This window comes from Etheostoma cragini, chromosome 7 (genome assembly GCF_013103735.1).
Source record: "Etheostoma cragini isolate CJK2018 chromosome 7, CSU_Ecrag_1.0, whole genome shotgun sequence".
NCBI lineage: Eukaryota > Metazoa > Chordata > Actinopteri > Perciformes > Percidae > Etheostoma > Etheostoma cragini.
This window is the reverse complement of record NC_048413.1, coordinates 1,012,411-1,024,639: the sequence shown is the minus strand read 5'-3', so window position 1 is coordinate 1,024,639 and position 12,229 is coordinate 1,012,411. Positions and strand designations below refer to the sequence as shown.

The window sequence follows — 12,229 nt, the reverse complement described above, 5'->3', positions numbered from 1 at the left end:
GTTTGATAGATATTTGATCAGTGATTTTTATGCTTGTTATCCTAACCCCCCTCCCCCCTTGCTATGACACTTTTTCTTGCCCCCTCCCTCCAAAATGTTCATTCACTTCTCTTTGCCCCACTTACGGGAGAATTTCCGTGGATTTTAACATGTAGCTCTGTTTGTAAATGTGGAGGTCTGTCAGAGAAAAAAACTAAACCAATGGGTGCTGCCTGCACCGTTCTTTCCCTCTGCTAGAGTTAGCACCCAATGGGGTGAAACAGGGCAAGTGATAAACGTGTTTTTAGCCTCATAACATGTTCAAAATGTCATTACAAGTGCCTACCCATGTGCATTGATTCCTTCCCAGGTAACACAGTGAATCTGACTGCTGGAGATGTGACAGAAATGCATGAAAGTTGTGCTAATTCGTCTGTTTAGTTCCTGTGTTGATACTGCAAGGAGTGCTTCGGGACCGTCATTTTTGACATTTTGAACATGTTTAGAAGCTAAAAACACGTTTTTAAAACTTGACCTGTTTCACCTGTTGGGTGCTAACTCTAGCGGAGGGATGACACGGTGTAGGCAGCACCGATTGGTTAGTTTTTCTCTTAACGGACAGACCTCCACAGTTACAGACAACAGAGCTACGGGTTGGAATCCACCGGAATTCTCCTTTAATCTTCCTTAGAGTATACACACAACCATGACCACTGATTCCCATTCAAAGCAGACAAACACACACACACACACACCATGCCCACTAATTCCCATTCAAAGCAGTCACACAAACACACATATTTTACACACAGTTTAACCCTCCCTTCACTTCTTGGATTTCAGTTCTCTCTTTCACTCTTATCACCTCCCCCACCTTTTACCCCTGTAGGACCGTTTCTATTGGCCGTTTTTCTCTTTCTCTTTGGGCTGCCCCGCCCCTTAATCAACCCAACTAACAGTAAAGGTTATATTAACGTTGATAATCAGTTTCTGTATGTATTTAGCCTGAGTCTGGAAAAAAAACAAGAAAAAAATCAAAACGGTTTTATTCAATTGTGCAAATGTGTTTTCTTACTATTTTTAATGTTATTACATCTTCTAATCTAATCCTTCTACCATTGCTTCAGTTAGTACTGAAATACGCTTAGCCAACCTAGAGATTTGAACTGTAATGATTGCGATTTTCCTTACTTGTATTTTATATGGCATCTTTAGACCACCGTTTATTATGTACGTAAGTAAATATTGCCCCTTTTTTTTCTTCAAAAATTGTCGTCTGCACTATGATACGATTCTCATAATATCCCTGATAACTTCTTCGTGGTCGACTCATATTTAATCTAAGCTGAACTCGCGCCCTTGCACAAAGCAGCGAAACATCTCTTGTAAACACCTGAGAACCAAAGTACACCTAGCATCCCCCTATAAAGCCCCCCCCCCCCCAAATAGTTCCCTGACATCAATGGTTTTCCCCGAGTAACAAGTTTTCTGAGTATGATTATATGTAATGACAATACAGCACGTGTGATTTATCTGACAAGTCTGTGAGGTAACGGTGTTTCTAATAACACTGGTTGATGTAGAGACGCTGACAGACAGGGAAACAAGGAAGTGTGTTTGTGTGGACAGTGAGTGAGTGGGCAGGTTTGTTTAGGTGTTGTGGGTGAATTCAGCATTCCTGTTGCTCGCTCGTGTTACTTCTCATTGCTTGAATTCAGGCCGTTTGAACCACTGCACATGCTCAGATCAACGCTAACACGCAGGAAGGAAGGACACCCAGCGATTATGCTTTCAGTCATGCTGGGCTTTTGGCGCCCTCTTTAGCGTTTTCCTTACATGTTATCGTTGTGCTCTCTCAAACTTGCCTTTAACTTCCCAGACTCACTGATGGAGCAACTTGTTGCTGTACTGAGTCTCTAAATGTGTGGGCGTGAAGGCTGCTGAAAGCGACTGAATTCTCCTCAAAACACAGATCTGAGATTAGTTGGCCTCCCGATAGATGGCATACAGCTTGCAAGAAATAAGTAGAAAATATACCAACTACAATTGGAAAAAATAAAGTCAGCCAAAATGCCAAATAATTTCAAAAAATGTCAACAAATCACACTGTCAACAAATCCATTTCTAAGTGGTCTCCAGTTCCTTGTCTTGTCTAATCTCAGCTGAAGTGTTGTGAAGAAAATTCCCCTTCCCTGTGACTGATGATGGAATCAGTTGTCCAGCGGATGAAAGCGTCCTGCCTCACTGCCTACGCAAACGGGAGCGCCACTGAAGAGCTTGACCATGTTAAAAGAGAACCAAAAGTCCCAGAATGGAACTGGTCTATATAGTATTGTAGAAGTCAAACAGTATTATTGTCTGTCATACAGAATGTGGAAAGGAGTCATCAGTAGTGTTGTACCTGTTCTGATCTATTTGCAGGATTCTCACAGCATTTTGTCCAGTTTCAATAAAGGTCCCTATTTTGTCTGTCTCTCTACACTGCCACCCCCCCACCCCGAAACAGCCCCCCCACGCACCAGTATAACCCCTCCCCCCACCCCTCCAATGGCTGGGTCCTAGTAACAGGTTCAAGTAGATCATTGTGAGCTATTTCTTGTGCCGTCAGCAACAAGTGTACCGATGCATGTACTTCAGTACCCAGGGCCACCCTAAACTACCTGTGCAGCAAAAAAGGGTTCAAATTGATCAATAATATTGTTATAGAAATATTATCATTATTGCTGTTATAATTATGGTTGGTATAATTTGTCATCATTGTTAGCATTATGGAAGCACCAGACTGTTCGTGGAAAGACGAGAAAAATGAAAGCTTGTTTTTTTTTAATTGTCTGGCTGTTGGTGGTCTGGTCTCACAGAGGGAGGGGAGGAATGGTTCAGAAAGAGACAGATGGCAGTCATGTTTGTACTGGTTGGGAAATGACAGTGCTGAAATAAAATTTATTCTTTTAGTAAAAAAAGTACATCTGGTTTCCAGTGTCTTGATTTGCATTTGTTTTGTTAATATAGCTTTGATTTTGAAAGCTTGAAGACAGATTGCATTAAGAAATTAGTAAATTAACAAGAACTTAACACAACTGTAGTAGAGTACAATATTTACCTCTGAGATGTGCAGTAGTATAAAGTTGCATAAAATGACTCAAATTTGTATTTGAGAAAATGTTGTTGCATCCACTCTTGTGTATTCAGAGGTCAAATTAAGAAGTAAAAGAACAACATTGCATTTTAAATAAATGTCCCCCCTGTATTCAAATGATTAACTCTGGCTGGTGGGCAGTTTGCACTTAGTCTCGTTCTGTGCACAGATGCGTGAATCTCGCGTTGTTTAGGCTCACAAGCAGCAACGTACGCTGAGCCACGTGAGCTTGTTGAAGGCTGGACGTAAACTTCGCTGCTGCTTTGCGTCATGACTGTGTGATGAGGGGAAAACGCTGAATTAATGTGTTTAAGTGTGTTAAATGATTCAGTTTTAGAAGCATTTGATGCCAAATGGCGCCATCTGCTGGCCGAGCTGTGGTGCGTTTGAATGGATGGATTCACTCTGAGTTCCACGTGGTTTAACTGCTGTTACGGATCCTTTTTAAACAGCTCTGATACTGAGGCCAACTTTACAAACAGGTTGGACATGTTAACATCCCTGCCGGAGTAGTAAAATAAAAAATCATGAAGATAAATTAAAGGTAGGCTACATGAACTCTAAATAATAATACTCGATATGGTCTTCCATTTCAATGAAGTCTTACTACAGTCAAGCTCCTATATATTAATATACAATCACATTTTAACAGTTCGTTTGCAGATTTTCAGGTCATGGGTTTCATGGATTTACAACAATATTATGCGCGACTATGGCGCGCGACACCTCTATGATACGAGCGTGACGTAGCAAGGCCTCGAGTCGTTTGGGGGCGGTCACGTGACTTTTGGCGTGGTGAAGCGAGGCATCGAAACATCTCGCAGCGGTATTTGTGCTACGAAAGGTCGGTACTGTGTACTGGTAACGTCCGCTTTGAGATTACCATTGCTAACCGTGACAGACGAACCCCCGACAGCCGAGGACCTGCGGGGCCGTGCGGGGCCCCTGCGGATGTAACAGCAGGCGGACTGAGAGGTCGAGAACCGCCAATTCCAGCTAGCTGTCAGCTAGCTTGTTACCACTGTTAGCTAGCTGGCTGGCTAGCTGTCTAGCAAGGCTGGTGCTGCAGTTAAAAGCTAACTACCTTACAACACGCTAGGTTTGTCCTATTTTAATAAATGTCGTAATGTCAACAAGGGCACATTAGCTTAGCGGCTAATGGAGCTCGCGGGGCTGAGTTAACACCCAGGTTAGCCTGTTAGCCTCACTTGATAAAGGATACAAGCTACCAGCACCGCGGTTATTGCTGTTTCATATGCGTTGGTGGTGAGGCCAGTTCTTCACGTCCTGCTCCTTTTTTATTGCATGTTTTTGTTTCGTTCTGTTCTCTAGGTACTTCTCTGGTAATGAGACCCCCCCCCCCCCCCCCCCCCCCCCCCTCCCTCAAGGACAGGACGCCTCTTGAGAAGTAGGGTCCATCTTTTTCGGAAGCTTGGTCCCCTCTTCTGTTCCCTCACATCTCGATCTTTCACTCGTGTGTCCCTGTCGGATATGTGTCTCTGTTGTTGGAGATGCATGGCCGCCGCTGGTCCTGCTCCGTTTGGTAGCATGTTCGATCCCCAGCTTCTCCTCTGGCAGTGGTTGTACTGTCCTTCCAGAGGCTCAACGTATTGACACGCCGACAAATCTTTTTCAATTACATATTTTGACATAAGCATAATTACATAAGCTGACATGCTGCATGGAAGAGGGTATGTGTCCATAAGTCCATCAGTCTGAAAATGTTGAATTACAGTACGAGACAACATGCATGTTCTGCACGACAACAGGCCACAGCTGAGGTTACTGGTGCTCCTCTGAGTCACTGACAGAGAGCCAGCCACTGCTAGTTCTAAAATGGTGAAGTTATCATACATCATGGCACTTTTGGCATCGTTATTGTACAAATATGATCATTATCGTACATCTGGCAACACTGCTGGACAGCCTCAGGGACAGGAAACCTCTTGAAGTACTCTACATCGTTTTCTGAGGATCGCTCACCTCTTCTGGTCTCTCACGTCTCGTCCTTTCACTCGTGTCCTTGTTAGACAAACAGAAACGAGCGAGATAACGGGGCTTGTTTATTTAGCTGTAGGTTTTCTGTGTTCCAGTGTGAAGATGTTTAATGATTTGGAGTCCAGAGAAGAAGGGGGCGCTGTGGGATGAGGTAGTAGTTTGTATAGTTTTAGGATCACACCTGATCTGGGAGATAACTATACAGCCTACTGTCTTTCTCACGGCAACCCGAACCATCACTACGTGACGGAGACCGCCTGCCTATCCACATCTTGTGGTTGGTTGCCACCGTGACTGAAGCCTCTGTTGCCATCGGTGACCAACAGTGCTCCAGAAATGACATCATGAACTAGATTGAGTTCACCAGTTGTATTCTTTGTATTGCTGTCCTGGATCTGTCCCTGGTTGTTGAGAAATTGAACAGCGGCCGCGAGACAACGCCTGTCCCATGAGCTCAGTTTTTCTATTACTTGACCTCCAGTTCCTCAGCCACAGGAGAACCCCCCCCCCCCCCCCCCCCCCCCCCCCCCCCCCTTGACTTGCACTGAGAATACATTACTCTGTAAAATTGCAGCTTAATTGTACACGTTTCAAATTAAGAACTTACAGTAGGATGGAACAAATTAAGGTCTACCCTCCCTCAAATCCACGTGACTATTCAGTTTTATCAATGGTGTCTGATCCCAACAGAAGCTGTCCCAGGACACTTTACAAATAGACCAGGTCTAGACCACACTATAACAACCATGGCGAGGAAAATGTTCCTTAACAGGCAGGAACTTGGACTGAACCGGTCTCTGGTGTTACTGTGTCCGTACCGTGTGCCAGGGCAGACGTGTTTGTAGCTGTGCTGTGGTGAGGTAGTAAGTTGTGTTGTTGTGGGGGGTGGGATATTGCGACCCCTATTTTGGAGATACAACTATACAACTTACTGCCTTCCACAATGTAGCAGACCTTAGTCTAGGGTGCAGACATGATCCTCCTTTCCCTTTCTGACCGCCCTCATTCCATGTTGTAAGATGGTTAGATACTCTGTAAGTGCATTGCATGATAAATGTTTTGTCTGTGTGTGTGTGTGTGTGTGTGTGTGTGTGTGTGTGTGTGTGTGTGTGTGTGTGTGTGTGTGTATATTTTAATTGACAGAAAATGAATCTGCTACTGTTTTGATGACTAACTGGTTGTTCCATCCTCTCCGTCAGTATTTGCTGCACCACTGAATTATGACTGCAACTAACCAGATGAATCTGCTGATTATTTTCATGATTTTGTTCCGTCTATGAAACACTCTAAACACCAAAGTATTAATTTTAAAGTGGGATAATAAAGGCAAAAGAAGCAAATTCACTCATTGGAAAAGCTACAGCCAGAGAATGAATGGTTACTGCTTAAAAACGACTTTTCTGTCAATCTACTAATCTTTGCTGCTTTGAACTAAATATCTTTGGATTTTGGACTGTAGCATTGTACTATATACAATATAGTACTACTACATAGTACATACTATATACTTTTTCTTTCACCTTGGAAATAGGTGAAGTCTTGCCTGAAATCCTGATTAATTTCATTTCGTTGTAATCAGTTATAGTCACATACTCTTAAATTGACGGTAGAAAGATCAGATGAGTTGATATTTTATACTCTGTATTTTTGTCAACTTTAAAATAAATGCGACCTCTTTAATAACTGTTGTTTATGTGTTTTGCTGTATGTGAGGTGGAGATATTGTTTTGGGGTTTTGTAGGGTTGACTCTTGGTGCTTTCACACAATATGAACACAATGAGAGTTTTGATAAATAATCACCAATAATGTGGATATAATGACTTAAGTGGTTAAAGGCAAGCGATGAAACTGTTAGACGGGTAAGTTCAGAATATACATCATTGTAAGGCAGCCTTTAAAACTAGGAGAAGACGACACGTGTGTCCTATCACGATACTACAATATCCAAAATTTAAGTCAATATCCAGCCTCATAATGTTCATATATCGAAATATTGCCCATTCAGTAAGTGTGAACACGTTCGAGGAATACACATATGGCTCAAAACAAGGACAACAAAGCATCTGACTAATAGGCGTGTACACTGTCCATATGTGTACACATAGACACGTAAACTAACGTGAATGCAAAAGTGCAAATGGTGCTGGAATAAATAAAGAATTATTAATATTATGATAAATATAAATAAAAACAGGTTGCATATATATTTGATGGTCTCCAGCGTCTTTTAGGCCAGGGACCCCTAAACTGAAAGAGAGACCGAGTGTAGGGGCCCCTCTGCATATATCAATACAGTTGAGTGGCATATTAAACTGGGCACGATAAATGGATGGACATGGATATTATTTATGCATCATGTTTTAATGTCAAACATATACATCTGGAGGCACAGTGACTCCTTCAGCTTAACTGGATGGCTACCACAGTAGTAAGCTGTGCTATATATACATATACTGTCTATTTTACAAATAGACCAATTTGCTATTAAAAGTTTGCATTCATATGAATGTATATTTTCAAAAAAGCATTAAGAAGGCCAGAATTTCCACATGCCGAGTGTACACAGCTCTCATCAAGTCAGACCATGGTTACTTTGAATAATCAATAATAATGTTAATTAATATCTTAAAAATGTTTGGTTTGTTTAACATTAATTAATAATTCCATGTGTGTTATTTTACATATTTTTTTGTTATTTTTTGGGGGGCATTTTAGGCCTTCGTTATGTAGGACAGCTGGAGCTGTGAAGGGGGGCACGACATGCAAGAATAGGCCGCAGGTCGGAGTTGAATGCCAAAAATGACCAGAAACTAACTTTTAAAACTATTTGGAGACATTTAAAAAAATGATATACATATCTTGAGTGTTTTTTGTACCCAATAATCAACAGTGGTGATTAACTTGCAACATGTCCTAAACTCCCTACCACTTGGTGGCGGTAATGCGCCTTTCCGTTGACAAACAATAAAAAGCTCGAAGAAGAAGACGAGCCGCGACTCCTTTAACACCAAACCAACATGGCGAATATTCGGTGTGTCAAGGTGAGGAGCAACAACACTGCATGACTTATATCATATGCCGTGAGATAACATGAAGCTGTTTACTTGGAACACGCTTGTGTTGGGATTCGTGTACGTGTTTGTTTCTGGCTGTTAGCTAGTTTCCTTATGAAGCTAACATGTCGGGCATCAGTGTGTCCACACAGCAGCGCCCTCAGCAGTGTGTCGGCTTACCTCTGCCTTCGCTCCCATTTCACTCAGGAGTTTAAAGGTTTTAAACCTAGTTCGTTTCTAGTTCTGAGTGTTAGTAGCTCAGTCAGTAGGGAGTTGGGTTGGGAACCGGTAGGTCGCGGGTTCAATTCCCATTATGGGTAACTTTATGGTGGTGGATAGGTGCCAGTCAACCTCCTGAGCACTGCTAAGGTGCTTTTGAGCAAGGCACCGAACGTAAGATAGGCAGCCCCCCCCCCCTCACACACACACACACACACACTCTGACATCTCTCCATTTAATTTAGTGCATGTATTGAACCTGATGTGTGTAATTCAAGCCTGTGTGTAATAACAGAGTGTAAAATGTAATTTACACTTGTGGGATTAATAAAGTAGGCTATACATTATTATTATATTCTGGCCATGCAGATCGGTCTGGTTTCATTTGCCCTGGTTCTGAGATAACCCCGGTTGGGAAGTAACTCAAGTAACGGGACTGATGTCCATGCTCGGCACCTTTTGAATCAGAATATCAGTTTAAATACTGATATTAAAACTAAAGTGTGACTTCTTACCTTTCTATCATCATTTGAACCGTTTACTTTAGCTTTGTATTCAGTCGACTAACGATAAAAGGATAAATGACATGCTTCAACAACTCCAAATCATTCAGTTACAGCGCCTTAATTTTCACATTGATTTTAAAGTTAAACCGCCAACCTGAGCATCAGCCTTCTCATTGCTTTCTCTTATCAAAGTCACTTTCGTATACTACTCATACATTTTATGTACATGTGAAAATTCACACGTATATTGCTAGATGCAGATAGAAATTGCATCAGCGCGGCTGTGTCTCCATATGGCCATAACCGCACACACTTGTGTTACTCTGCTTAAGTATAAATTCAAATTTACGTTACTTGTACTTTACTTGAGTATTTCTTCTCTATACTGTTTCATACTTCTTCTCCACTACAATGTAGAGGTAAATACTCAAGCAGTATCTCACGACAGGCTGTCATAAACAAGTTCCCCAGCTGTCTATTCCCAAAGGATGAAATGATCTAACTTGTTTTAATTTTTCCTTTTCCTGTTCTCCCCTCCCCCCTATGGTCCGGGTGTGTGTGGATAGGGTATGGTTGGCCTGGTAACGGGCGGTGCGTCCGGTCTGGGCCGGGCCACCGTGGAGCGGCTGGTCCAGAACGGAGCGTCTGCGGTGATCCTGGACCTGCCCTCTTCTGATGGACCGGCTCTGGCAGCCAGTCTGGGGGACCGCTGTGCCTTCGCTCCTGCAGACGTGAGTCCAAAAATCACCAGACATGATGTCGTTGCTATCATTGTTGTATGACCTGATAAACGGTCATTTAGGTATATTTCAAACTGGACCCTATTTTTCCCATGCATTGGTGTCTAAGTTACTAATATGAAACAGAAACTTGGTCCAGTATTGATGCGAGAACGCTAAAGCTGCAAAGCGGGCTGAGATGCAGTCCTATTGGGCAATTGTGCATCGTTCATTTTGTTGCTGTTTTTGACACTGATGGGCTCAGAATGTTTTTATAATATATACATAATATATTGTTATATATAATTGTATCGTTCTCAACGACAAAACACCGCTACAACACACAGTAGTTGTAGTAATCTCCAAAAGAACTACTTCCTGTCCCTGTTCTACGTCCTGTCCCTGTTGTGCAGGTATTCTACAAGTGGCCCTGGTCTAGAAGAAGTCTCCCAGCTAATCCTGCCTTCAATTCAATTTTATTTAAATAATATATTTACTTAAGTATTGTGGTGCTCCAGCTTACTAATGGTATCCTACAGCCAAAAGAAAAACTTTTTCCTACAGATCCTTGAAAAAAAAAAAAGATATTATAATCATTTAAATGTGTTTTTTATTTTGAATGTTTTTCTAGGAAAATAAGAATGATACAAAAATAAAATTCCTTCCAATATCGCGGATCATTTCGCAGTCAAAATCCGCTAATTTCCTCCCATCATGAGGCCCTAATAAAACCCAGTTGGAGGCTGGAACTGGAGCTTTAATACACCCCCGCTCAGCAGGTGCCCCCCCCACATCGTCCAACATGCAGATTTCAAGCTCCGCATTATTTATCCCTGACCTTTCTTTAGTTCTTGAATGCAACATGAACAAACAAATGAGATCTTTTTTGGTGGATTTCAACATGTTTGTTTGGTGATGTTTGTGTCATGGTCTTGTCGTTTCCTAGGTGACGTCGGAGGCGGACGTTCAGTCCGCCGTGGCCCTGGCCAGAGACCGGTTCGGGAAGCTGGACCTGGCCGTGAACTGTGCCGGCATCGCTGTCGCTGTTAAAACGTATAACTTCAAGAAGGACGTCCCTCACAGCCTGGAGGACTTCCAGCGTGTCATCAATGTAAGATGTACTAAAAAACAGATGGACATTAAAGCAGCTGGTGGGAAGTAACTCAGTACAAAGTACCAATTCAAGGTACTTGTACTTATATGTATACGTGATACGTGGTTCTTTAGGACAGCGATGCTTCAAACATATGATGATCTTATAGAATATGATGCATGGCTGCAGATTAAACTACCAGCAGTATATAAAGGAGTTCAAATGAGCACAACCTGAAACATGTACAGCAGTAAAATACAACATGCACATGAAAGCAGCAGGAATATTAATGATATTAATCCAGAATCATCAGACAGAAGAGGAACACACTACAAGTTATACTTTTATTTTTCATACTTTGAATTGCATTTTGCTGATGATACTTTAAGTAAGTTATTTTGAATGCAGTACTTGTGTCTTGTAGAGGAGTGATGTACTAGTATTTAAGGTATGTGGATACTTCCCTGTGCGTGGTTCCTGCAGGTGAACATTGCAGGAACCTTTAACGTGATCCGCCTGGCTGTGGGTGCGATGGGGAAGAACGAGCCTGACGCGGACGGACACCGAGGCTGCATCATCAACACGGCCAGCGTGGCCGCCTTTGATGGACAGGTCAGTAGAAACACACGCAGAGAAAAGAAAAGAAAGAAAGAAGTTGTCTCTCCGTTTGTCAACTTAATTCTTTGCTCTCCTTTTTCTCCCCAGGTTGGCCAAGCAGCATATTCAGCTTCTAAAGGGGGCATCGTTGGGATGACCCTCCCTATCGCACGAGACCTGGCGCCCATGGGCATCCGGGTCATCACCATAGCACCCGGTGGGTGGACTTTACATACAGTACATATACTCACTCTCTGGAAGATACTGTTCCTGTAGAACCAGAGTGTGCAACACTTTTTTCTTATTTTCAGTGACATTTCTGTATGATATTGATCTTAGTTTTGTCAAGTGTGTTTTCATTTCCAGTTATTGTGTCATTCTATCCCTGTTTCCCATGTTCAAGCATATGATCGGAGTTATCTTATGATCGGAGGCTAACCCTCTCCCCCCCAGGTCTGTTCTCCACGCCCCTCCTGGCTGGTCTTCCAGAGAAGGTGCGTTCCTTCCTCGCCCGCCAGGTGCCCTTCCCCTCGCGCCTGGGAGACCCCGCTGAGTTCGCCCACCTGGTGACCGCACTGGCTGAGAACCCCATGATTAACGGAGAGGTGATCAGACTGGACGGAGCCATTCGCATGCAGCCCTGAGACGGACGCCGTGCGTGTCAGCGGGGCCACGATAACAAGGCGTTGATCTCCACCTTCCTCAAATTAAGAACACTTTAATGTCTGAGTGTGCGTGTGCCTGGCTACCTGGTGTAGTTTCATTGTAGAAAGCTGCTGACAGTAAATATAAACTACAAAACACCCTTTATCAAGTTTGTGTGAGAGGAAGTGTGTAAAAAATGTCTACATCATTCAGAGCATTGCAGTACTTTATGAACTGCACCTTGGTTGTTTTATAAACTAATTCAGATAATAATAAAGCTCAG

General features: G+C 42.7%; 1 protein-coding gene and 1 long non-coding RNA gene across 2 annotated transcripts; both read left to right on the top strand.

Annotated features, from left to right (window-relative positions):
* Positions 1-659: 659 nt before the first annotated feature.
* LOC117948114 lies at positions 660-8,017 on the top strand. Its single transcript, XR_004657384.1, has 3 exons — positions 660-2,003; positions 5,473-5,482; positions 8,005-8,017. It is a non-coding gene; the product is annotated as an uncharacterized LOC117948114 (long non-coding RNA).
* A 14-nt stretch (positions 8,018-8,031) lies between these two features.
* hsd17b10 (hydroxysteroid (17-beta) dehydrogenase 10) lies at positions 8,032-12,223 on the top strand. Its single transcript, XM_034877584.1, has 6 exons — positions 8,032-8,155; positions 9,459-9,623; positions 10,558-10,722; positions 11,188-11,316; positions 11,410-11,518; positions 11,755-12,223. The coding sequence occupies exons 1-6, from the start codon at positions 8,132-8,134 to the stop codon at positions 11,943-11,945; spliced, it is 783 nt and encodes a 260-aa protein (XP_034733475.1). The 5' UTR covers positions 8,032-8,131; the 3' UTR covers positions 11,946-12,223.
* Positions 12,224-12,229: the final 6 nt, after the last annotated feature.

What these genes read in the sequence shown, in the direction of transcription:
- hsd17b10 (XM_034877584.1), top strand. Translation starts at nt 8,132, where the DNA reads ATGGCGAATATTCGGTGTGTCAAG. An exon ending in ACTTCCAGCGTGTCATCAAT is followed by an intron (nt 10,723 to 11,187) that starts GTAAGATGTACT and finishes TGGTTCCTGCAG; the next exon opens with GTGAACATTGCAGGAACCTT. An exon ending in TGGCCGCCTTTGATGGACAG is followed by an intron (nt 11,317 to 11,409) that starts GTCAGTAGAAAC and finishes TTTTCTCCCCAG; the next exon opens with GTTGGCCAAGCAGCATATTC.